At 35.7% G+C, this 19,511-nt stretch overlaps 1 protein-coding gene across 5 annotated transcripts; it reads left to right on the top strand.

Moving 5' to 3' along the window:
• Positions 1 to 2,873: 2,873 nt before the first annotated feature.
• Positions 2,874 to 15,070, top strand: LOC106383126 (low-specificity L-threonine aldolase 1-like). 5 transcript variants are annotated; one of them, XM_048766255.1, is made up of 15 exons: positions 2,874 to 2,992; positions 3,093 to 3,150; positions 3,326 to 3,450; positions 3,541 to 3,636; positions 3,891 to 3,959; positions 4,342 to 5,725; positions 7,003 to 7,073; positions 7,856 to 8,308; positions 8,385 to 8,496; positions 8,967 to 9,017; positions 9,110 to 9,314; positions 9,404 to 9,462; positions 9,534 to 9,634; positions 14,764 to 14,830; positions 14,922 to 15,070. In XM_048766255.1, the coding sequence occupies exons 8-15, from the start codon at positions 7,866 to 7,868 to the stop codon at positions 14,991 to 14,993; spliced, it is 1,110 nt and encodes a 369-aa protein (XP_048622212.1). In that variant the 5' UTR covers positions 2,874 to 2,992; positions 3,093 to 3,150; positions 3,326 to 3,450; positions 3,541 to 3,636; positions 3,891 to 3,959; positions 4,342 to 5,725; positions 7,003 to 7,073; positions 7,856 to 7,865; the 3' UTR covers positions 14,994 to 15,070. The 5 variants fall into 5 exon arrangements, with proteins under 5 accessions (XP_048622212.1, XP_048622211.1, XP_048622215.1 ...); XM_048766254.1 differs by lacking the exons at positions 14,764 to 14,830; positions 14,922 to 15,070 and adding exons at positions 9,752 to 9,818; positions 9,910 to 10,058; XM_048766258.1 differs by lacking the exon at positions 7,003 to 7,073.
• The last annotated feature ends 4,441 nt before the right edge of the window (positions 15,071 to 19,511 follow it).

The following is a 19,511-nucleotide window of genomic DNA, read 5'->3' as shown; positions in this document are numbered from 1 at the left end:
TATGATCTGGATTAATGTTCAAAAAATCAATAGGCGGTAACTAGGTGCTTTTTAGAGGACTAGCGACTAACCGGGTTATTCGGGGCCTAGGCGAGGCTTACGCAATGCCTAGGCGTTAACGAATAATTAATCTATTATATATATATTTTACATTTATATGACATACTTTAGTTTTTGAGTTTAATTATAAAAATTTTGTGATGAATTATCAAAATTAGATATACAAAATAAAATAAATTAAACAAATTTATAGATTTATACTAACATTATTGCTTAATTTAACATATTTAGACTAAATAGATTAATTTAAATTGATTTTAACCGAGTAAGAACAGTTTGAACCGATTTGAATTGTATAAGCTTTTTGATTAATGAGTAAGATTCGAAAGGATCCAAGTGAGAGAACTATCTCAAAGCGGAAGCAAATGATTCAGAGGAAAAAAGAAGTTACTAAATGTAGCAAAACAAAGAGAAAGAATGAAGGAACCTTTTCAATAAGAGAGGAGACTGGTGAACGGAATCGATCTTTGATTGAGAGGAGTTATGCTTTCAATGGATGACGGATGACAAGTCGTCCTCTTCCTCGGAGTCTAAGGCGATGTTTTTTGGAGAAAGACGATAGTTAGTGATGGATTGATTGATTGGACATTCTCTCTCTAAGACACGGGGTTTTGTGTGCTTTACTAGTCTCATGTATATGAAACGGTGTGTAGTGGAGTCTATAAAGCAAAAAACGGCACGATGGTTGGAAGAATCAGTCTACATAAATGCTGTTTTAATTAGGGGTTGTTTTTATGGTGACAAAAAAAAAAAAAAAAATTAGGTGTTGTTTTGCCAAATGGTGTTAAGAAATGAAGGTACGGTTAGAAAACTAATGAAATAATGCTCTTATCAATGTCTCTCGTACTGTAGTGCTCAATCTTAGATTTAGGACTAGATTGGGCATTACATACTATCACAAAATTGGTTAATGCATACCAAAGTCAACTTAATCTATAAATGATGCAAATGAAAATATATAGTAAATTAACTTAATTGCATTAGGGACATACTTAAAAAAAAAAGAGACCAAAACACACAAAATTACATAAGCATTACTAATTAATACTAATACTAATACTACCATCTGATATACATCTTCAAATGTCTTAAATAGAGAGACCAAAAGCATAAATAGAGAGACCAAAAGCACAAAGTAATAAGTAATAACAGTTAAGTACTACTACATCCGATACACATCTTCAAATGTCTTAAATAGAGACCAAAAGCACACAATACATAAGCATCACTAATTAATAGTTAAATATTACCATCTGATACACATCTTCAAATGTCTTAAATTACTAAATAGCTAATCAACTAGGTGGGGGAAGAGCAGAGTCCAAAGTTTTTGTACGTACCACCTAGGACTAGACAACTCCATAGCTTATGAACTCCTAAGCATTCAGGATCTCTTCTTAGAAGCCGCCAAAGCTGAAGCCGTTTCATCTTCAATCTAGCAATCACCTTGGATGCTCAATGTTCCTGTAGCCTCGTTGATTACTCGTCTCACAACAGCTTGGCAGTGATAAGGCTCTCCAGTCCTAGCCTTGGCTAAGTCCTTGTATGCTATGTAAATGACAGCAGCTTTAGACTTGATACTTGGGGGCTCCTTATCATCGAGAGATTCTATGGCCACTTGGACAATCTCCAACTCAAAGTTGGAGAGATCCTTCTGCAACAACAAGACTTTGTATCATCACCAAGTATGTTATTGATACATCACCAAGTATGTTATTGATATGCAAAGTGGAGAACATAAACCTTACAGTTGTAAACCACCTATGGGAATCACAAATTGCAAGTTCCACGTACAAAGAAATCCAATCAAATTGCAACTCAGATTCATTCAACTACCAAAAAAAAAACATTTATTAGTAATTTAGTACTACGTCAAAAGCAAAACTGATGCATGCAAGTGACCAAAATAAGAGTATATTACCATGTAAAAACGCTTTGTGTCACTGAAACCAATCTCAGAGGAAGGCCATGGAATTACTGACTTGATCCAGCCAAGCAATCTGTCTTGGTAGGTAGCACACAATGGTTCGGTATGTGGACGTAAAAAGGAGTTGACTCCTTCTTCGAACTATTGGTCTCTATGTGATATGTCAAATATAGTCATCAAAAGTAGTGAAATTGATTAATGTATCAACAAAGCAGTCTTTACCTTCAGGTCTAGAGATGGGGCATGTCAAATCTAAAATGCCAAGACATTCTTCCTCTACGAGAACCTGAAAGATCTACTGCAAACCGCTAGATGGAAGGCGTGCAACCAAAGTTATGTAGTAAGGAGATGCAGCACTACGCATGTTGAATTTCATTAAGCTATCTAGCTCAAAGTTTGTCCTCTACAACAGATAGAAACAAACGAAACTCTTTGAAGCTATCATCGACAGATTCTATGGCCACGTGGACAATCTCCAACTCAAAGTTGGAGGGATCACTCTGCAGCAACAAATATTATTTATATTATTACTATTATTGGCCATTTTTATCTTAATTTTGATACTTTTTGTTTGGTGCTTTATCATAAATAAGTAATTATTTTAATTTTGAAATTGTGAATTTGTTGTGCAGTCTATGTAAACCAAAAAAATGATTTGCATGACTATTTTAGATAGTTGATTGTGCTTATATAAAGGAATATTCAATTATTCATCGTTTCACTCTATGAATGTTCTTGTATTTGATTTAGTTTGTTATGTAATTATTGGTTTTCATCTCAAGTTGTCCAATTTTATATGATTTTTGTGCTTTTAATATTTATATATTTGCTCAATTTTTACTTATTTATTTCATAATTGTAATTGTATTTGTTCAAATTGTCCAAGTTGTTCATCTTTGGACTTTATGGACTTCCTTTCTTAAACCTGGATGAATTTCTCATAATTCAGGTTTCCAAGGACATTAAATATGCTGATAAGCAGCCTATAATACCATGGGGTCCAAGGTAAAAGATTCCTTATGAGTCCACTGTCCACTCAAATTTTTTTATGTTCATCGTTTAAAAGCATATTATAATCATGATTTGTTGACTCATCTTGTTACAGGTATTCCAAGTCTTCCAGAAATGATATGTTGATTAACCTAGTAATAGCAACTGTGTTTGTAAGTACTTCAGAAGAATAATGTTGAAACTTTTTAGGAATGTGGATTTTGTGTATTCATGCTGTAAAAGTTTCTTGTTTCTCCATATCTATGCATATATGACATTTGAAATGTTAATATCTCAGTCATATATGAATCTCTCTCTGTTTCTGTTTCTCTCTTTTTTTTTTTGCAGAGTGCATGGATTGCCATCCAACGTAGCGTTGAATACAAACCACTGCAGTTCATGTCTTTTGTATTTATGTACAGAATTTTTGAGAAATTAAAATCCTTTGAAGCACTTTCATCTCCAACATTAACGTGAGTTTTGATAAAATTTGATGCCTTATGTTTAGTGTCAATGCACCTGGTGGCAGTGTTGACTAACATTGATGTTGAGACTGGCTGCAGGAGGAAGGGGCAGAAAATGGACGGGGACTGAGAATGGGAAAGAGGCTTCTTCTGTCTCTTTCATTAGTTTTTGGCTCTATTCTTTTTGCATCTTTGGTATGTCAATATATCAACACTCTGCTTTTTTAAACACTCTGCTGTTTTAAAGAATTTGTTTTGTGTTGGCACTAGCTGGTATTTGTTTTACTTTAATTCAAAGAAAGCTGCTTATGTGATATCAATACAGCTCACAGTGTCAAAGTTTTATACTTTTGGATTATCATATTTGTTAGATTTAGTTATTAGATAACTCATAGATCTTTTACTTGATTATATTCTATGTTAAACTCTTTGTGAATCATGCTTTTCAGGCCTATACCGGGATCTTAAATGTGATCGAGTACATGGGAAGCTCTATAGCCATTGCTCTTTACAACCAGGTTAATGTTCTTGCCTACGCCCACATCTCTCTTCACTCAAAACCTTCCCTGTAAAAATTGGGTTTTAGTCTTTTAGATCATCAGGCAAGTGTTGGCTTAAACGTCAACAAACAGCACTAGTTTTGTTAGGTTGTAGATGACTGACTTGTAATAGGTATTTCAGTATATGTACTCTTACTTGAATGAAAATCAGATGCACAAGTTTAGCCATAAAATGAGAACTCCTACATTGAATTTTGCAATAATCTCCAAACCAACACAGTTAACATAGATAGAAGGCTCTGGTCCCCCTAATAGTTCCAACAGTAGTAACTGTAAACTAGGCTTTTGATATTGTAATAAGAAATAAATCAAGAGTGCTAACGTTGATACCTTGTTGCAGGAACTTATAGCGACGGCTTCATCAGTTTTGATGCTCTATGCCATGTGGCCGTTAGATGTCAACCATTGTCCATTGAGATGTTCTTTTCTTGGGAGAGATGTGTTTCAAAAATAAATAATGTATTCGCAATTAATCTTGGTACTCCAAATTAAGCTTTATGTTTGCTTAATTTAGTTTTCTTTTTGCCTTTGTAATAGATTGGCTATATTTTAGTTATATTATATTTAGTATAATTTAAACGTTTCCTAAATAAATTATGTAGCATATAGTATACACATAATTTGTTCAAAATTACAAATCATTTGTTGAGAATGATTTGATCTATAATCTATTAGAAAAAATAGCGTGTTAAGGAAACACATGCCGTGTAAGTTATACGATAATAGCATGTTGTAATTATTTTTTGGAGGGTCAACTGATAACATGTTATTGAGTTCACATTAGTATAATGCCATTTTAAAACGGGTTACATAAACGTTCTTGTTTTAAACTCCAAACTATTAATTGGTGGGAGAAAAATTCTAATAAGAAACTTCGTCAACCCTCATGGCCTCATCAACCATATATATTTTAATAATTAAAAGTTACCTGGCTGAGTGAGATGTTTTATTGCAAGCTAAAACAATTTTAAAAGAAAAAGTACGTATCGAAAACTTTCATGCAACATTTGAAGAGTTAATGTTTCACCAATCCATGCATAATCTCATATTTCATATTCTAAAGTTCGTTGAACGTTTACTGCAGCGTCACCACTCCAAAAATGAAATATACAAACTTATTATCATTACAGATCGCTCTCGTTGCTGGAAAGTTTTCGTTATGATTTATGAAATATGTCTTATTGGTTCGACCAGTAAAAGTGTCTGGCGGGTAAACTGAGTTCGATCGTCATCGAAAGTTCAATTTCCACTCAGATTTTTTCTTAACTATTTGGTGTAGGGCCACTACAAAACAATTGTATATACGTATAGCGTATGCTTTCACAATTATTGAAGAAAGAAAGAAAGAAAGAAAGAAAGAAAGAAAGAAGAAGAAAGTCCCATATGAATGAAATAAACATATAGCAAAGTCTCAAAATTTGGTGTCACGCTTATAACGATTGTATAATTTTAGTTTATTGTAGAGAAGAAAAATGAAAAATAAAAAAGAATAAAATCTGGAAAAATCCGATAGAGACGGAGACGCCATGATCCATGAGAGTAGAAGTGAAACGTGGGACCTGACTCAATTTATATCACAGTCACATTTCTATAAATAGGAGAGACATGCATGAAGGTATGGAGTCACAGCTGCTCCACACTAAGTTTAGAGACTTTGAAAAAGTATTGACGACTAGTGGGTGAGAGACATCTTCTCTACTTAAGTCTTTCTTACTAATCAAGTGGTACGTTCCATTTTTCCATCTTCTTCTTCCTTCTAAAAATGAATAAACAAATCTAGGTGTTTTAGAACTAATGGTAGGAAGATTTGTAGATGATACACCTTAATTAATTGGTGCTTTAGTTATAGCATGTCTCCATGTATATTTGATATCCGTTCCATCATAGATCATTGTTTCTCCTTAAATTCGTAATATATATATAGCATATTATGAATATTTGAGACTGTACCAATATAAAGGAAATTTATACAGGAAACAGAATAAAATTTACATATGTGTGTATTGTCATTACAAAATCATGTTTTGTCTTTTTCTGCATCATACTTGTCTTCTTTCGTAAATACGTGGTGAGAAATAGTTATCCAACTTATGGTATGACAGATCATTGATATAGTCATTATGAAAAAACTAGTATAAGTTTTGACAAATATAATAAAAGACCTTACAATTTAGATCAATTGAAAGTGAACAATATAAAACTTTGGTTCATCGTTACGGTCGAGGATAATAAGAAGACAACAACTATCTCGTGAATAGCATTTTGCCTTGGAAACACATGTACTTGTGCTTCCCATATGGTACCCAACTTCGTCGTTTTCTTTTAAGTTCCAGCAGGGCCGGGCCTGAATAAAGGCTGATCAAGCATTAGCTTGAGGGCCGGATAGCTTAAAATTAATTTAGGGGTCATTTTCAATAAAGTTCAGTTAGTTCTGATGGTAAGCTTGGTCGCTAATTTTGTCAAGGTGCTGAGTTCGAAGCCCCGATCCTGTATATTATTACATTAATTTTTTATAAAATAAATTTATAGGGCCAAAAAAAATTAGTTGCTTTTAACCTTATATATGTCAGGCACGGCCCTGAGTTCCAGTGCCAAACGTTCCTAAATTCTAAAGGTTTCCTGGCAGCTAAATGATAGCTTTGGCCTAACAGATTCTGTGTTTGTATATTATCCTTTTTCTTAACATGCAAACCTGGAACTTTCCTTAGGGCAGGATTACAGGGGGGTTTTAGTGGGTTTTTAAGGGGGAAGGGGCCCACAGGGAGGGAAAAACCGGTGCTAGAAAATCCAGAATAAAAAACTCTGTTAACTGGGTTTTTCAACTGTTCGCGGATCCCACTGACACGTGGCGGCCCGCGATTGGTTGGTTTTTAATTTTTTTTTTATTCAGACAAAAAAAAAAAAAACCATTTCCGGTTCTGGCGTTAATCGTGGTCTTAGCTTCCGGATGCTTTTTTAAAGAAAATGTTTTAATTATTGTGATGTGTTATTTTGGTGTTAGGCCGCAACAAGCTTATGTAATCAAGCTCAAGTTGGAATCAGAAACAAGAACATCCTTCTTCATTTACACAGGTACTCCTCCGGTTCTATATGATTCAAATCTCAAGCTGCATGATCATCATGCTCAACACAATAATTATTCTAAATACTTTTATTACTACTACTAGTAGTACTCGTTTTCTATATTTTTTATACATTCCTTCTTAACGTTCTGACTAATATTTTATTATACTAAGATATTCTAAGACTTTTCCTTCTAATGATGTTAAGAAGGAAGGGGACATTTTAATATTCTTCTCATCCTAATCTCTCATATTTAAAAGCAGCAATTGGAGCATGATTAACGTTAGGGTTCTTAGGTTTTTTTTGTCTGATTTTAAAAAAATTAAAAACGAACCAATCACGGACCGCCACGTATCAGTGGGGTCCACGAACAGTACAAAAACCCAATTAAAGTCGCCTCTTGCAGAAGAGGAGAAGAACCTGGTTTTAAGAAAATGGTGGGGTCCACCTCTTAAGAGCCGAGGAAGGGTTAATGGTGGCCTTAGTGAGATTCGTACGGACATTTTACATTTTAATAGGAGATTTATTGGTCTGTCCCCAAAGACCAGTTCAAACGTTCAATTACTGGAAAGTGAAATGTCAAGGTTTTTCCTTCTGATCATGACAGTCAAAACTGTTGAAACATATTATTAAGAAAAATCATAAACAATTAGGAAGTCTTTACCTTATATAACAGGTTAGGGTTTTAAATTTGATAAGGATTGATTTTTTCTAAAAGTTATTAATGTTTTTTTAGTTATTAATGCTTTTGTTCATCCTTTTCTAAATCTTTGCCTTATATAACACGTTAGGGCTTTTAAGATGGTGACAAGAAGTGTGGATCTACGATCAGACACCGTGACAAGACCCACTGATGCTATGCGCGAAGCAATGGCTAGTGCAGAAGTGGACGATGACATCCTTGGCTACGACCCAACAGCTCGACATCTTGAAGAGGAGATGGCTAAGATGATGGGTAAAGAGGCAGCTCTCTTCGTGCCATCCGGCACAATGGGGAATCTAATATGCGTTATGGTTCACTGCGAAGTGAGAGGCAGCGAGGTGATTCTTGGAGACAACTCCCACATCCATGTTTACGAGAATGGAGGGATATCAACAATAGGAGGCGTGCATCCCAAGACAGTCAAGAATGAAGAAGACGGGACGATGGAGTTGGGGGCTATAGAAGCAGCTATTAGAGACCCTAAAGGAAGCACGTTTTATCCATCTACAATGTTGATTTGCTTGGAGAACACACACGCCAAGTAAGTGTCGCATGCACACGTAAATCATACTTGCATGCTATATTAGCTAGTAGTCTCTTATGAGGTTTTGATGCAGCTCTGGTGGGAGATGTTTGAGCGCTGAATACACAGATAGTGTTGGAAAGATTGCGAAGAGACATGGACTGAAGCTTCATATCGATGGAGCTCGCCTCTTTAATGCTTCCATTGTAATATCAGTCATCTACTTAATTTATCTCTTTTTTTTTTTGGTTAAATTTATCTCTTTTTTTATAACAATCCACAGTATAACACGTTTGAACTAGGATTGTGACATATAAACGCAATTATTATATGTAAGAGAAATATCTTTAGATAGCACTAAATTAAATTTTTGATCAAAAAATTAATACAAATAAAAAATTCACTAAAATATCATTAAAATTTTAAATATAGTTTTTGTTTTTTTCTATAGGTTTGGGTTTAATGATTAAAGTTTAAGGCTTAGTATTTAGTAGGTGGAGTTATGGTTAAATAGGATGTATGGTTTTAGTGATTTTATCGATTAATAAACGTAATTTTGGAAAATTTTCTTTTTGAATGCTATTTTGTGATAAAACTTAAAAATTGCTATTTATGAGATTTGCTACTTTTTATAAACCATAGACTACAATGTTATGAAACAATTTTTTTTCTGTAGGCACTTGGAGTTCCAGTCCATAGGCTTGTAGAGGCTGCTGACTCTGTTTCGGTACCGTCTTCTCTCTTTCTAACATCTGAAAAAAAAGTTTAGATAAAAGATAACTGAGACATTAGCTCACACATGTACATACTATGTTTCAGGTGTGTCTCTCTAAAGGTCTTGGAGCTCCGGTGGGAACTGTAATCGTTGGCTCACATACTTTCATAGAAAAGGCGAAAACGTTGAGGAAAACATTAGGTGGAGGAATGAGACAAATAGGTGTTCTGTGTGCAGCCGCTTTGGTCGCACTCCAAGAGAACCTCCCAAAGCTACAATTTGACCACAAGAAGGCAAAGTTGTTAGCTGGTACGTACGTACCACTCATTGACCGTATTCACTATTAGAATTCACCACAACAAGAAATATATAACAGATAATAACGTAAATATTTGCAGAAGGGTTGAATCAAATGAAAGGGATTAGAATAAACGCTGCAGCCGTGGAGACTAACATGGTGCGGTGCGCATTGTCAACACTCTTGTTGTGTTATCAATAATTATATTAATTATTTGTCTCAAAATTCAGATATTCATGGATATGGAGGATGGATCAAGACTTACTGCTGAGAAACTGCGCAAGAGTCTAACGGAGTGTGGCATTCTCGTCCTCCCAGGAAACTCATCTGGGTATGTCTCACATGGACAGAATTTGATCTGTTTAAACGTTTAATATGCAAATAAAGAAGTTTTTGGAAAGTTATATGTTTTAGATATATAAATATTGACTTTGGAATGTGGTTTCAGGATAAGAATGGTTGTACACCACCAGATAACAATAAGTGATGTACATTACACATTGTCTTGCTTACAAGTAAGAATATTCATCATATTTCTCTGTACTTATAACTTTCTCAAACAAGTGACACTGATATTTATAAGCATTGATTTTTTTTTTTTGGCAGCAAGCAATGCAAATGATTCAGGAACCAAGCCTAAACCAAACCGGCAAAACCGAAAATGCTCTCTCTTTTTAAATGTTGTTTGTCTAAGTTATATCTAATTGTAAACAATAAGGATCGCTCGATCTGTCAATGCAATTGTCACCCTATAATTTCCTCCATTTTATTATGAAACACCCTCACAGTTGCAAGGAAATTGATTTTTTCTGGTTTAGAGATGCCACGAGAGCTGAGATTAGAAAAAGGGTAAGTAATTTTTTAAACGTTTGATTTGTTTAAACGTTTAATATGCAAATAAAGAAGTTTTCGGAAAGTCATTGTTGGAATGAAAAACTTTATAAAGATGGAGAAAGTGTTTAATTGTTTGAAGAGAAATAAGTTTGTGAAGAAGAAAGATTTTATAACTTAGAAGATGAATTTTTATTACTTGAAAGTTTGTTACAAACTTGATTATTTTTTGGTGATACAAAATGAGAAGAGAACGGAGGTATTTATAGCCTCCAAGGTACATATTTTTATCTTAAATCTAGAGAATTCTACTAAAATATCTAGATAATCTTATCCTAATCATCTAGATAATTCTACCAAAATATCTAGATTTTTTTATCTTCTGGAGGTGGAGTTTTTCTAGACACTTTCTAGAATTTGGGTTGGGCTAAACATGATTAGTGAGTTGTTAGCCCAATAATATGACCCAAATCAAGTTTAATTTTCAACACCCCCTCTTAAACTTGATTTGGTTACTCCGAGTAAGCTCCTCATCTTGATAAAGTCTTCTCGCTTGAGTGGCTTGGTGAAGATATCAGCTACTTGATCATTTGTCTTCACATACTCTAACTGCACATCCATCTTGGTAACACATTCTCTAATGTAGTGATAACGAGTATCGATGTGCTTACTCCGATCATGGAAGACTGGATTCTTCGCCAATGCTATTGCCGACTTGTTATCCACACAGATCTTCGTTGGCTCCTCTTGTGATAGGTTCAACTCCTTTAGCAAGTTTCGTAACCAAATAGCATGGCAAACACATGAAGTAGCTGCCACATACTCCGCTTCACAAGTAGAAAGAGTGACAATTGGTTGCTTCTTTGACATCCATGTGAAAGCGGTTTCTCCAATGAAAAACACGAAGCCACTTGTGCTTTTCCGGTCATCTACATCTCCACCCCAATCGCTATCGCTATATCCAACAAGCTTGTAATCGCCAGAAATAGAGTAATACAAGCCAAAGTTGATTGTACCTTTGATATAGCGTAGGATCCTCTTGGCTGCCTTGAAATGAGTTGTTGTTGGATGCTCCATGTATCGACTCACAACTCCAACTGCGTGTAGGATGCCGGGCCTTGTGCACGTTAGATATCGTAAGCTTCCAACCAAACTCTTAAAGAGTGTTGGATCCACACTCTCTCCTTCTTCTTCTTTTGATAACTTGACTCCACATTCCATTGGCGTGCAAACTGGATTTGAGTCATCCATCTTGAACTTCTTAAGAACCTCTTTAGCATAACCTTCTTGAGTAATGAAGATTCCATTTTCTTCTTGCTTTACTTCAATGCCAAGGTAGTATGACACCAATCCAATGTCGGTCATCTCGAACTTCTTTGTCATCTCCATCTTGAAATCTTCAAACATAATCGGATTGTTGCCAGTGAAAATCAAGTCATCAACATATAAACATGCAATCAATAGATCATTATTTTGAGTTTTGATATAAAGTGCATGCTCATATGGACACTTGATGAATCCTTTCTCCTTGAAGTACTTATCAATCCGAGTGTTCCATGCTCTTGGTGCTTGTTTTAATCCATAAAGCGCCTTCTTTAGCCTTAAGACTTTGTCTTCTTCTCCTTTGACTATATAGCCTTGTGGTTGCTCAATGTAGACTTCTTCCTTAAGGTCTCCATTTAAGAAGGCTGATTTTACATCCATTTGATGTATCCTCCAACTCTTTTGGGCTGCCAATGAAATGATTAGTCTAACCGTTTCTAAGCGAGCAACTGGAGCAAATACCTCATCATAGTCGATCTCGGCTCTTTGACTATAGTCTTTTGCCACCAATCTTGCCTTGTACCTTTCAACTTCTCCTTTAGAGTTCTTCTTTGCCTTGTACACCCACTTCACACCAATTGCCTTGTGTCCATTTGGAAGTGAAGCTAACTCCCATGTATCATTATTTTGAATCGACTTGATTTCCTCATCCATTGCACTTCTCTATGACTTCTTTTCTTGGGCTTCTTCAAAGTTCATAGGCTCGCAATCCGCAAATAGACAAAATAGAGTAATATTGTCTTGATTTTCGGTTACCTCGTAGATGTCTTGTAGACTTCTAAAACGTGGAGTCCTTTCACTTGAGCTTTCATCTCCTTGAGAACTTGTTGGTGGTGAAGTTGGTGGTGTAGCTGGCTCTTCTCTCGGTTGCTCCACATTGTCTTCTTCAAAGGATGGAAAGAAGTTGTAGTCTTCATTATTTGATTTCCAATCCCATTCTCCTTCTTCATCAAAGATGACATTCCTAATAATGATTGTTTTCTTTGTTTCAGGATTGTAGAGCTTGTAGCCTTTGGAGTTAGCGTCATACCCAATGAAGATGTACTTCTCACTTTTATCATCTAGTTTGCTCTGCTTTTCGTCTGGAACATGAGCGTAAGCAATGCTTTCAAAGACTTTTAAGTGCGACACACCGGGCTTCCTTTCGCTCCAAGCTTCTTGTGGTGTCTTTCCTAAAATACTTTTTGTTGGAGCGGTTTGATATATAAACCGCACAAGCAACTGCTTCCGCCCAAAACTCATTTGGTAGCTTCTTACTCTTGAGCATGCTTCTTGTCATCTCAAGTATTGTCCTATTCTTTCTTTCAGCTACTCCATTTTGTTGAGGGGTTCTTGGCACTGTTAACTGTCTCCGGATGCCATTATCTTCACAATATTTCAGAAACTCTTTGGACATAAATTCTCCTCCTCGATCCGATCTCATGGACTTGATCTTAAGATAACTTTCCTTCTCAACATGGGCTTTGAATTTTTTAAAATTTTCAAACACTTCTGATTTTTGTTTCAAAAAGTAAACCCATGTTTTTCTTGAAAAGTCATCGATAAAGAGAAGGAAATAGTTACTCTTACCAAGTGAACTTGGTTTGATAGGACCACATACATCTGTATGTATGAGTTTTAGTGGCTTTCTTGCTCTTGTCTCCGACTCCTTTGGAAAACTCATCTTGAATTGATTTCCAAGTAAGCAACCTTCACACACTTGATTTGAATGATTTATGCAAGGTAATCCTTTCACCATTTCTTTCTTGGAAAGTAGCTCTAAGCTTCCAAAGTTGATATGCCCAAATCGAAGATGCCAAAGCCAAGATTCCTCCTTGTGGCACATCTTGAGACATCGTTCAATGTCATTTTGAATGTTTAGGACAAACATTCTATTGCTTGACATTGGCACCTTTGTGATGAGATTATTTGCACTGTCTCTTAAAGAAAGGCTATTATCTTTTAGTCGAATGTCATAACCTTTCTCTAAAAGTTGTCATAGGCTCAAGATGTTGGTCTTCATACTTGGAATGTAGTAAACATTGGAAATGAATTGATGATCTCCATTCTTCAAGCGGATGAGAATATTTCCTTTACCTTTCACCTCCATCTTCGATTCATCTCCCAAAGCTACATTGGTTTTCACCGATTCATCGAGCTCCACGAACATGCTTTTATTCCTTGTGATCAATTCTCATCTTGAGAACTTACTCCACAATATCTTCTTTCTTCTTCTTCTTTTCTTCATAAGCTTGTAGTGATCCAAGAAGTTGCTCCATTGTCATAGTCTCCAAGTTTTTTGTCTCTTCAATCACGGTAACAATGTGTTCGAATTTTGAATTCAATGATCTAAGAACTTTCTCCATGATTCTCACATAATCTAACTTCTCACCATTTCTCTTTAGGTTATTAGTAACCGTCAAGACTCTTGAGAAGTAATCTGAGATGAGTTCTCCTTCCTTCATTTGTAACGCTTCAAATTTTCCACTTAGAATTTGAAGACGTACCTTCTTAACTTATTCCGCTCCTTTGTAAGATGTCTGAAGCTTCTCCCATGCTTCTTTGGACGTCCTTGCACCAGCAACCTTCTCAAATGTATCTTCATCTAATCCTTGATAGATTAGAAAGAGAGCCTTCTTGTCTCCCTTCCTTGAATCTCTCAAACCATCCTTTTGTGTTTGAGATAGACCACCATCATTCTCCGGTTCATTGAAGCCTTTCTCGACTATTTCCCACACATCATGTGCTCCTAAAATAGCCATCATCCTAATACTCCAATTGTCATAGTTGCTCTTAGTGAGCAATGGAACTTGGAAGGGAACACCATTGTTTGCCATCTTCAAAAGGAACTTATAGCTCTGATACCACTTTGTTGGAATGAAAAACTTTATAAAGATGGAGAAAGTGTTTAACTGTTTGAAGAGAAAGACGTTTTGTGAAGAAGAAATATTTTATAACTTAGAAGAAGATTTATTATTACTTGAAAGTTTGTTACAAATTTGATTATTTCTTGGTGATACAAAATGAGAAGAGAGTGGAGGTATTTATAGCCTCAAAAGTACAAAATATCTTATATATTTTAATCTTAAATCTATAAAATTCTACTAAAATATCTTGATAATCTTATCCTAATTATGTAAATAATTCTACCAAAATATCTAGATTTTTTTTATCTTATAGAGATTTTTCTAGACACTTTCTAGAATTTGGGTTGGGCTAAACATCGTTAGTGAGTTGTTAGCCTAATAATATGACCCAAATCAAGTTTAATTTACAACAGTTATATGTTTTAGATATATAAATATTGACTTTGGAATGTGGTTTCAGGATCAGAATGGTTGTACACCACCAGATAACAATAAGTGATGTACATTACACATTGTCTTGCTTACAAGTAAGAATATTCATCATATTTCTCTGTACTTATAACTTTCTCAAACAAGTGACACTGATATTTATAAGCATTGATTTTTTTTTTTTGGCAGCAAGCAATGCAAATGATTCAGGAACCAAGCCTAAACCAAACCGGCAAAACCGAAAATGCTCTCTCTTTTTAAATGTTGTTTGTCTAAGTTATATCTAATTGTAAACAATAAGGATCGCTCGATCTGTCAATGCAATTGTCACCCTATAATTTCCTCCATTTTATTATGAAACAACCTCACAGTTGCAAGGAAATTGATTTTTTTCTGGTTTAGAGATGCCACGAGAGCTGAGATTAGAAAAAGGGTAAGTAATTTTTTAAACGTTTGATTTGTTTAAACGTTTAATATGAAAATAAAGAAGTTTTCGGAAAGTCATTGTTGGAATGAAAAACTTTATAAAGATGGAGAAAGTGTTTAATTGTTTGAAGAGAAATAAGTTTGTGAAGAAGAAAGATTTTATAACTTAGAAGATGAATTTTTATTACTTGAAAGTTTGTTACAAACTTGATTATTTTTTGGTGATACAAAATGAGAAGAGAACGGAGGTATTTATAGCCTCCAAGGTACATATTTTTATCTTAAATCTAGAGAATTCTACTAAAATATCTAGATAATCTTATCCTAATCATCTAGATAATTCTACCAAAATATCTAGATTTTTTTATCTTCTGGAGGTGGAGTTTTTCTAGACACTTTCTAGAATTTGGGTTGGGCTAAACATGATTAGTGAGTTGTTAGCCCAATAATATGACCCAAATCAAGTTTAATTTTCAACACCCCCTCTTAAACTTGATTTGGTTACTCCGAGTAAGCTCCTCATCTTGATAAAGTCTTCTCGCTTGAGTGGCTTGGTGAAGATATCAGCTACTTGATCATTTGTCTTCACATACTCTAACTGCACATCCATCTTGGTAACACATTCTCTAATGTAGTGATAACGAGTATCGATGTGCTTACTCCGATCATGGAAGACTGGATTCTTCGCCAATGCTATTGCCGACTTGTTATCCACACAGATCTTCGTTGGCTCCTCTTGTGATAGGTTCAACTCCTTTAGCAAGTTTCGTAACCAAATAGCATGGCAAACACATGAAGTAGCTGCCACATACTCCGCTTCACAAGTAGAAAGAGTGACAATTGGTTGCTTCTTTGACATCCATGTGAAAGCGGTTTCTCCAATGAAAAACACGAAGCCACTTGTGCTTTTCCGGTCATCTACATCTCCACCCCAATCGCTATCGCTATATCCAACAAGCTTGTAATCGCCAGAAATAGAGTAATACAAGCCAAAGTTGATTGTACCTTTGATATAGCGTAGGATCCTCTTGGCTGCCTTGAAATGAGTTGTTGTTGGATGCTCCATGTATCGACTCACAACTCCAACTGCGTGTAGGATGCCGGGCCTTGTGCACGTTAGATATCGTAAGCTTCCAACCAAACTCTTAAAGAGTGTTGGATCCACACTCTCTCCTTCTTCTTCTTTTGATAACTTGACTCCACATTCCATTGGCGTGCAAACTGGATTTGAGTCATCCATCTTGAACTTCTTAAGAACCTCTTTAGCATAACCTTCTTGAGTAATGAAGATTCCATTTTCTTCTTGCTTTACTTCAATGCCAAGGTAGTATGACACCAATCCAATGTCGGTCATCTCGAACTTCTTTGTCATCTCCATCTTGAAATCTTCAAACATAATCGGATTGTTGCCAGTGAAAATCAAGTCATCAACATATAAACATGCAATCAATAGATCATTATTTTGAGTTTTGATATAAAGTGCATGCTCATATGGACACTTGATGAATCCTTTCTCCTTGAAGTACTTATCAATCCGAGTGTTCCATGCTCTTGGTGCTTGTTTTAATCCATAAAGCGCCTTCTTTAGCCTTAAGACTTTGTCTTCTTCTCCTTTGACTATATAGCCTTGTGGTTGCTCAATGTAGACTTCTTCCTTAAGGTCTCCATTTAAGAAGGCTGATTTTACATCCATTTGATGTATCCTCCAACTCTTTTGGGCTGCCAATGAAATGATTAGTCTAACCGTTTCTAAGCGAGCAACTGGAGCAAATACCTCATCATAGTCGATCTCGGCTCTTTGACTATAGTCTTTTGCCACCAATCTTGCCTTGTACCTTTCAACTTCTCCTTTAGAGTTCTTCTTTGCCTTGTACACCCACTTCACACCAATTGCCTTGTGTCCATTTGGAAGTGAAGCTAACTCCCATGTATCATTATTTTGAATCGACTTGATTTCCTCATCCATTGCACTTCTCTATGACTTCTTTTCTTGGGCTTCTTCAAAGTTCATAGGCTCGCAATCCGCAAATAGACAAAATAGAGTAATATTGTCTTGATTTTCGGTTACCTCGTAGATGTCTTGTAGACTTCTAAAACGTGGAGTCCTTTCACTTGAGCTTTCATCTCCTTGAGAACTTGTTGGTGGTGAAGTTGGTGGTGTAGCTGGCTCTTCTCTCGGTTGCTCCACATTGTCTTCTTCAAAGGATGGAAAGAAGTTGTAGTCTTCATTATTTGATTTCCAATCCCATTCTCCTTCTTCATCAAAGATGACATTCCTAATAATGATTGTTTTCTTTGTTTCAGGATTGTAGAGCTTGTAGCCTTTGGAGTTAGCGTCATACCCAATGAAGATGTACTTCTCACTTTTATCATCTAGTTTGCTCTGCTTTTCGTCTGGAACATGAGCGTAAGCAATGCTTTCAAAGACTTTTAAGTGCGACACACCGGGCTTCCTTTCGCTCCAAGCTTCTTGTGGTGTCTTTCCTAAAATACTTTTTGTTGGAGCGGTTTGATATATAAACCGCACAAGCAACTGCTTCCGCCCAAAACTCATTTGGTAGCTTCTTACTCTTGAGCATGCTTCTTGTCATCTCAAGTATTGTCCTATTCTTTCTTTCAGCTACTCCATTTTGTTGAGGGGTTCTTGGCACTGTTAACTGTCTCCGGATGCCATTATCTTCACAATATTTCAGAAACTCTTTGGACATAAATTCTCCTCCTCGATCCGATCTCATGGACTTGATCTTAAGATAACTTTCCTTCTCAACATGGGCTTTGAATTTTTTAAAATTTTCAAACACTTCTGATTTTTGTTTCAAAAAGTAAACCCATGTTTTTCTTGAAAAGTCATCGATAAAGAGAAGGAAATAGTTACTCTTACCAAGTGAACTTGGTTTGATAGGACCACATACATCTGTATGTATGAGTTTTAGTGGCTTTCTTGCTCTTGTCTCCGACTCCTTTGGAAAACTCATCTTGAATTGATTTCCAAGTAAGCAACCTTCACACACTTGATTTGAATGATTTATGCAAGGTAATCCTTTCACCATTTCTTTCTTGGAAAGTAGCTCTAAGCTTCCAAAGTTGATATGCCCAAATCGAAGATGCCAAAGCCAAGATTCCTCCTTGTGGCACATCTTGAGACATCGTTCAATGTCATTTTGAATGTTTAGGACAAACATTCTATTGCTTGACATTGGCACCTTTGTGATGAGATTATTTGCACTGTCTCTTAAAGAAAGGCTATTATCTTTTAGTCGAATGTCATAACCTTTCTCTAAAAGTTGTCATAGGCTCAAGATGTTGGTCTTCATACTTGGAATGTAGTAAACATTGGAAATGAATTGATGATCTCCATTCTTCAAGCGGATGAGAATATTTCCTTTACCTTTCACCTCCATCTTCGATTCATCTCCCAAAGCTACATTGGTTTTCACCGATTCATCGAGCTCCACGAACATGCTTTTATTCCTTGTGATCAATTCTCATCTTGAGAACTTACTCCACAATATCTTCTTTCTTCTTCTTCTTTTCTTCATAAGCTTGTAGTGATCCAAGAAGTTGCTCCATTGTCATAGTCTCCAAGTTTTTTGTCTCTTCAATCACGGTAACAATGTGTTCGAATTTTGAATTCAATGATCTAAGAACTTTCTCCATGATTCTCACATAATCTAACTTCTCACCATTTCTCTTTAGGTTATTAGTAACCGTCAAGACTCTTGAGAAGTAATCTGAGATGAGTTCTCCTTCCTTCATTTGTAACGCTTCAAATTTTCCACTTAGAATTTGAAGACGTACCTTCTTAACTTATTCCGCTCCTTTGTAAGATGTCTGAAGCTTCTCCCATGCTTCTTTGGACGTCCTTGCACCAGCAACCTTCTCAAATGTATCTTCATCTAATCCTTGATAGATTAGAAAGAGAGCCTTCTTGTCTCCCTTCCTTGAATCTCTCAAACCATCCTTTTGTGTTTGAGATAGACCACCATCATTCTCCGGTTCATTGAAGCCTTTCTCGACTATTTCCCACACATCATGTGCTCCTAAAATAGCCATCATCCTAATACTCCAATTGTCATAGTTGCTCTTAGTGAGCAATGGAACTTGGAAGGGAACACCATTGTTTGCCATCTTCAAAAGGAACTTATAGCTCTGATACCACTTTGTTGGAATGAAAAACTTTATAAAGATGGAGAAAGTGTTTAAGTGTTTGAAGAGAAAGACGTTTTGTGAAGAAGAAATATTTTATAACTTAGAAGAAGATTTATTATTACTTGAAAGTTTGTTACAAATTTGATTATTTCTTGGTGATACAAAATGAGAAGAGAGTGGAGGTATTTATAGCCTCAAAAGTAC

The sequence above is a fragment of the Brassica napus genome, chromosome C8, assembly GCF_020379485.1.
Source record: "Brassica napus cultivar Da-Ae chromosome C8, Da-Ae, whole genome shotgun sequence".
Taxonomy (NCBI): Eukaryota; Viridiplantae; Streptophyta; class Magnoliopsida; order Brassicales; family Brassicaceae; genus Brassica; species Brassica napus.
The sequence above is the reverse complement of the archived record's forward strand: the minus strand, read 5'-3'. Positions and strand labels throughout refer to the sequence as shown.

What these genes read in the sequence shown, in the direction of transcription:
- LOC106383126 (XM_048766258.1), top strand. Translation starts at nt 7,866, where the DNA reads ATGGTGACAAGAAGTGTGGATCTACGATCAGACACCGTGACAAGACCC. An exon ending in AGGCTGCTGACTCTGTTTCG is followed by an intron (nt 9,018 to 9,109) that starts GTACCGTCTTCT and finishes ACTATGTTTCAG; the next exon opens with GTGTGTCTCTCTAAAGGTCT. An exon ending in CAGCCGTGGAGACTAACATG is followed by an intron (nt 9,463 to 9,533) that starts GTGCGGTGCGCA and finishes CTCAAAATTCAG; the next exon opens with ATATTCATGGATATGGAGGA.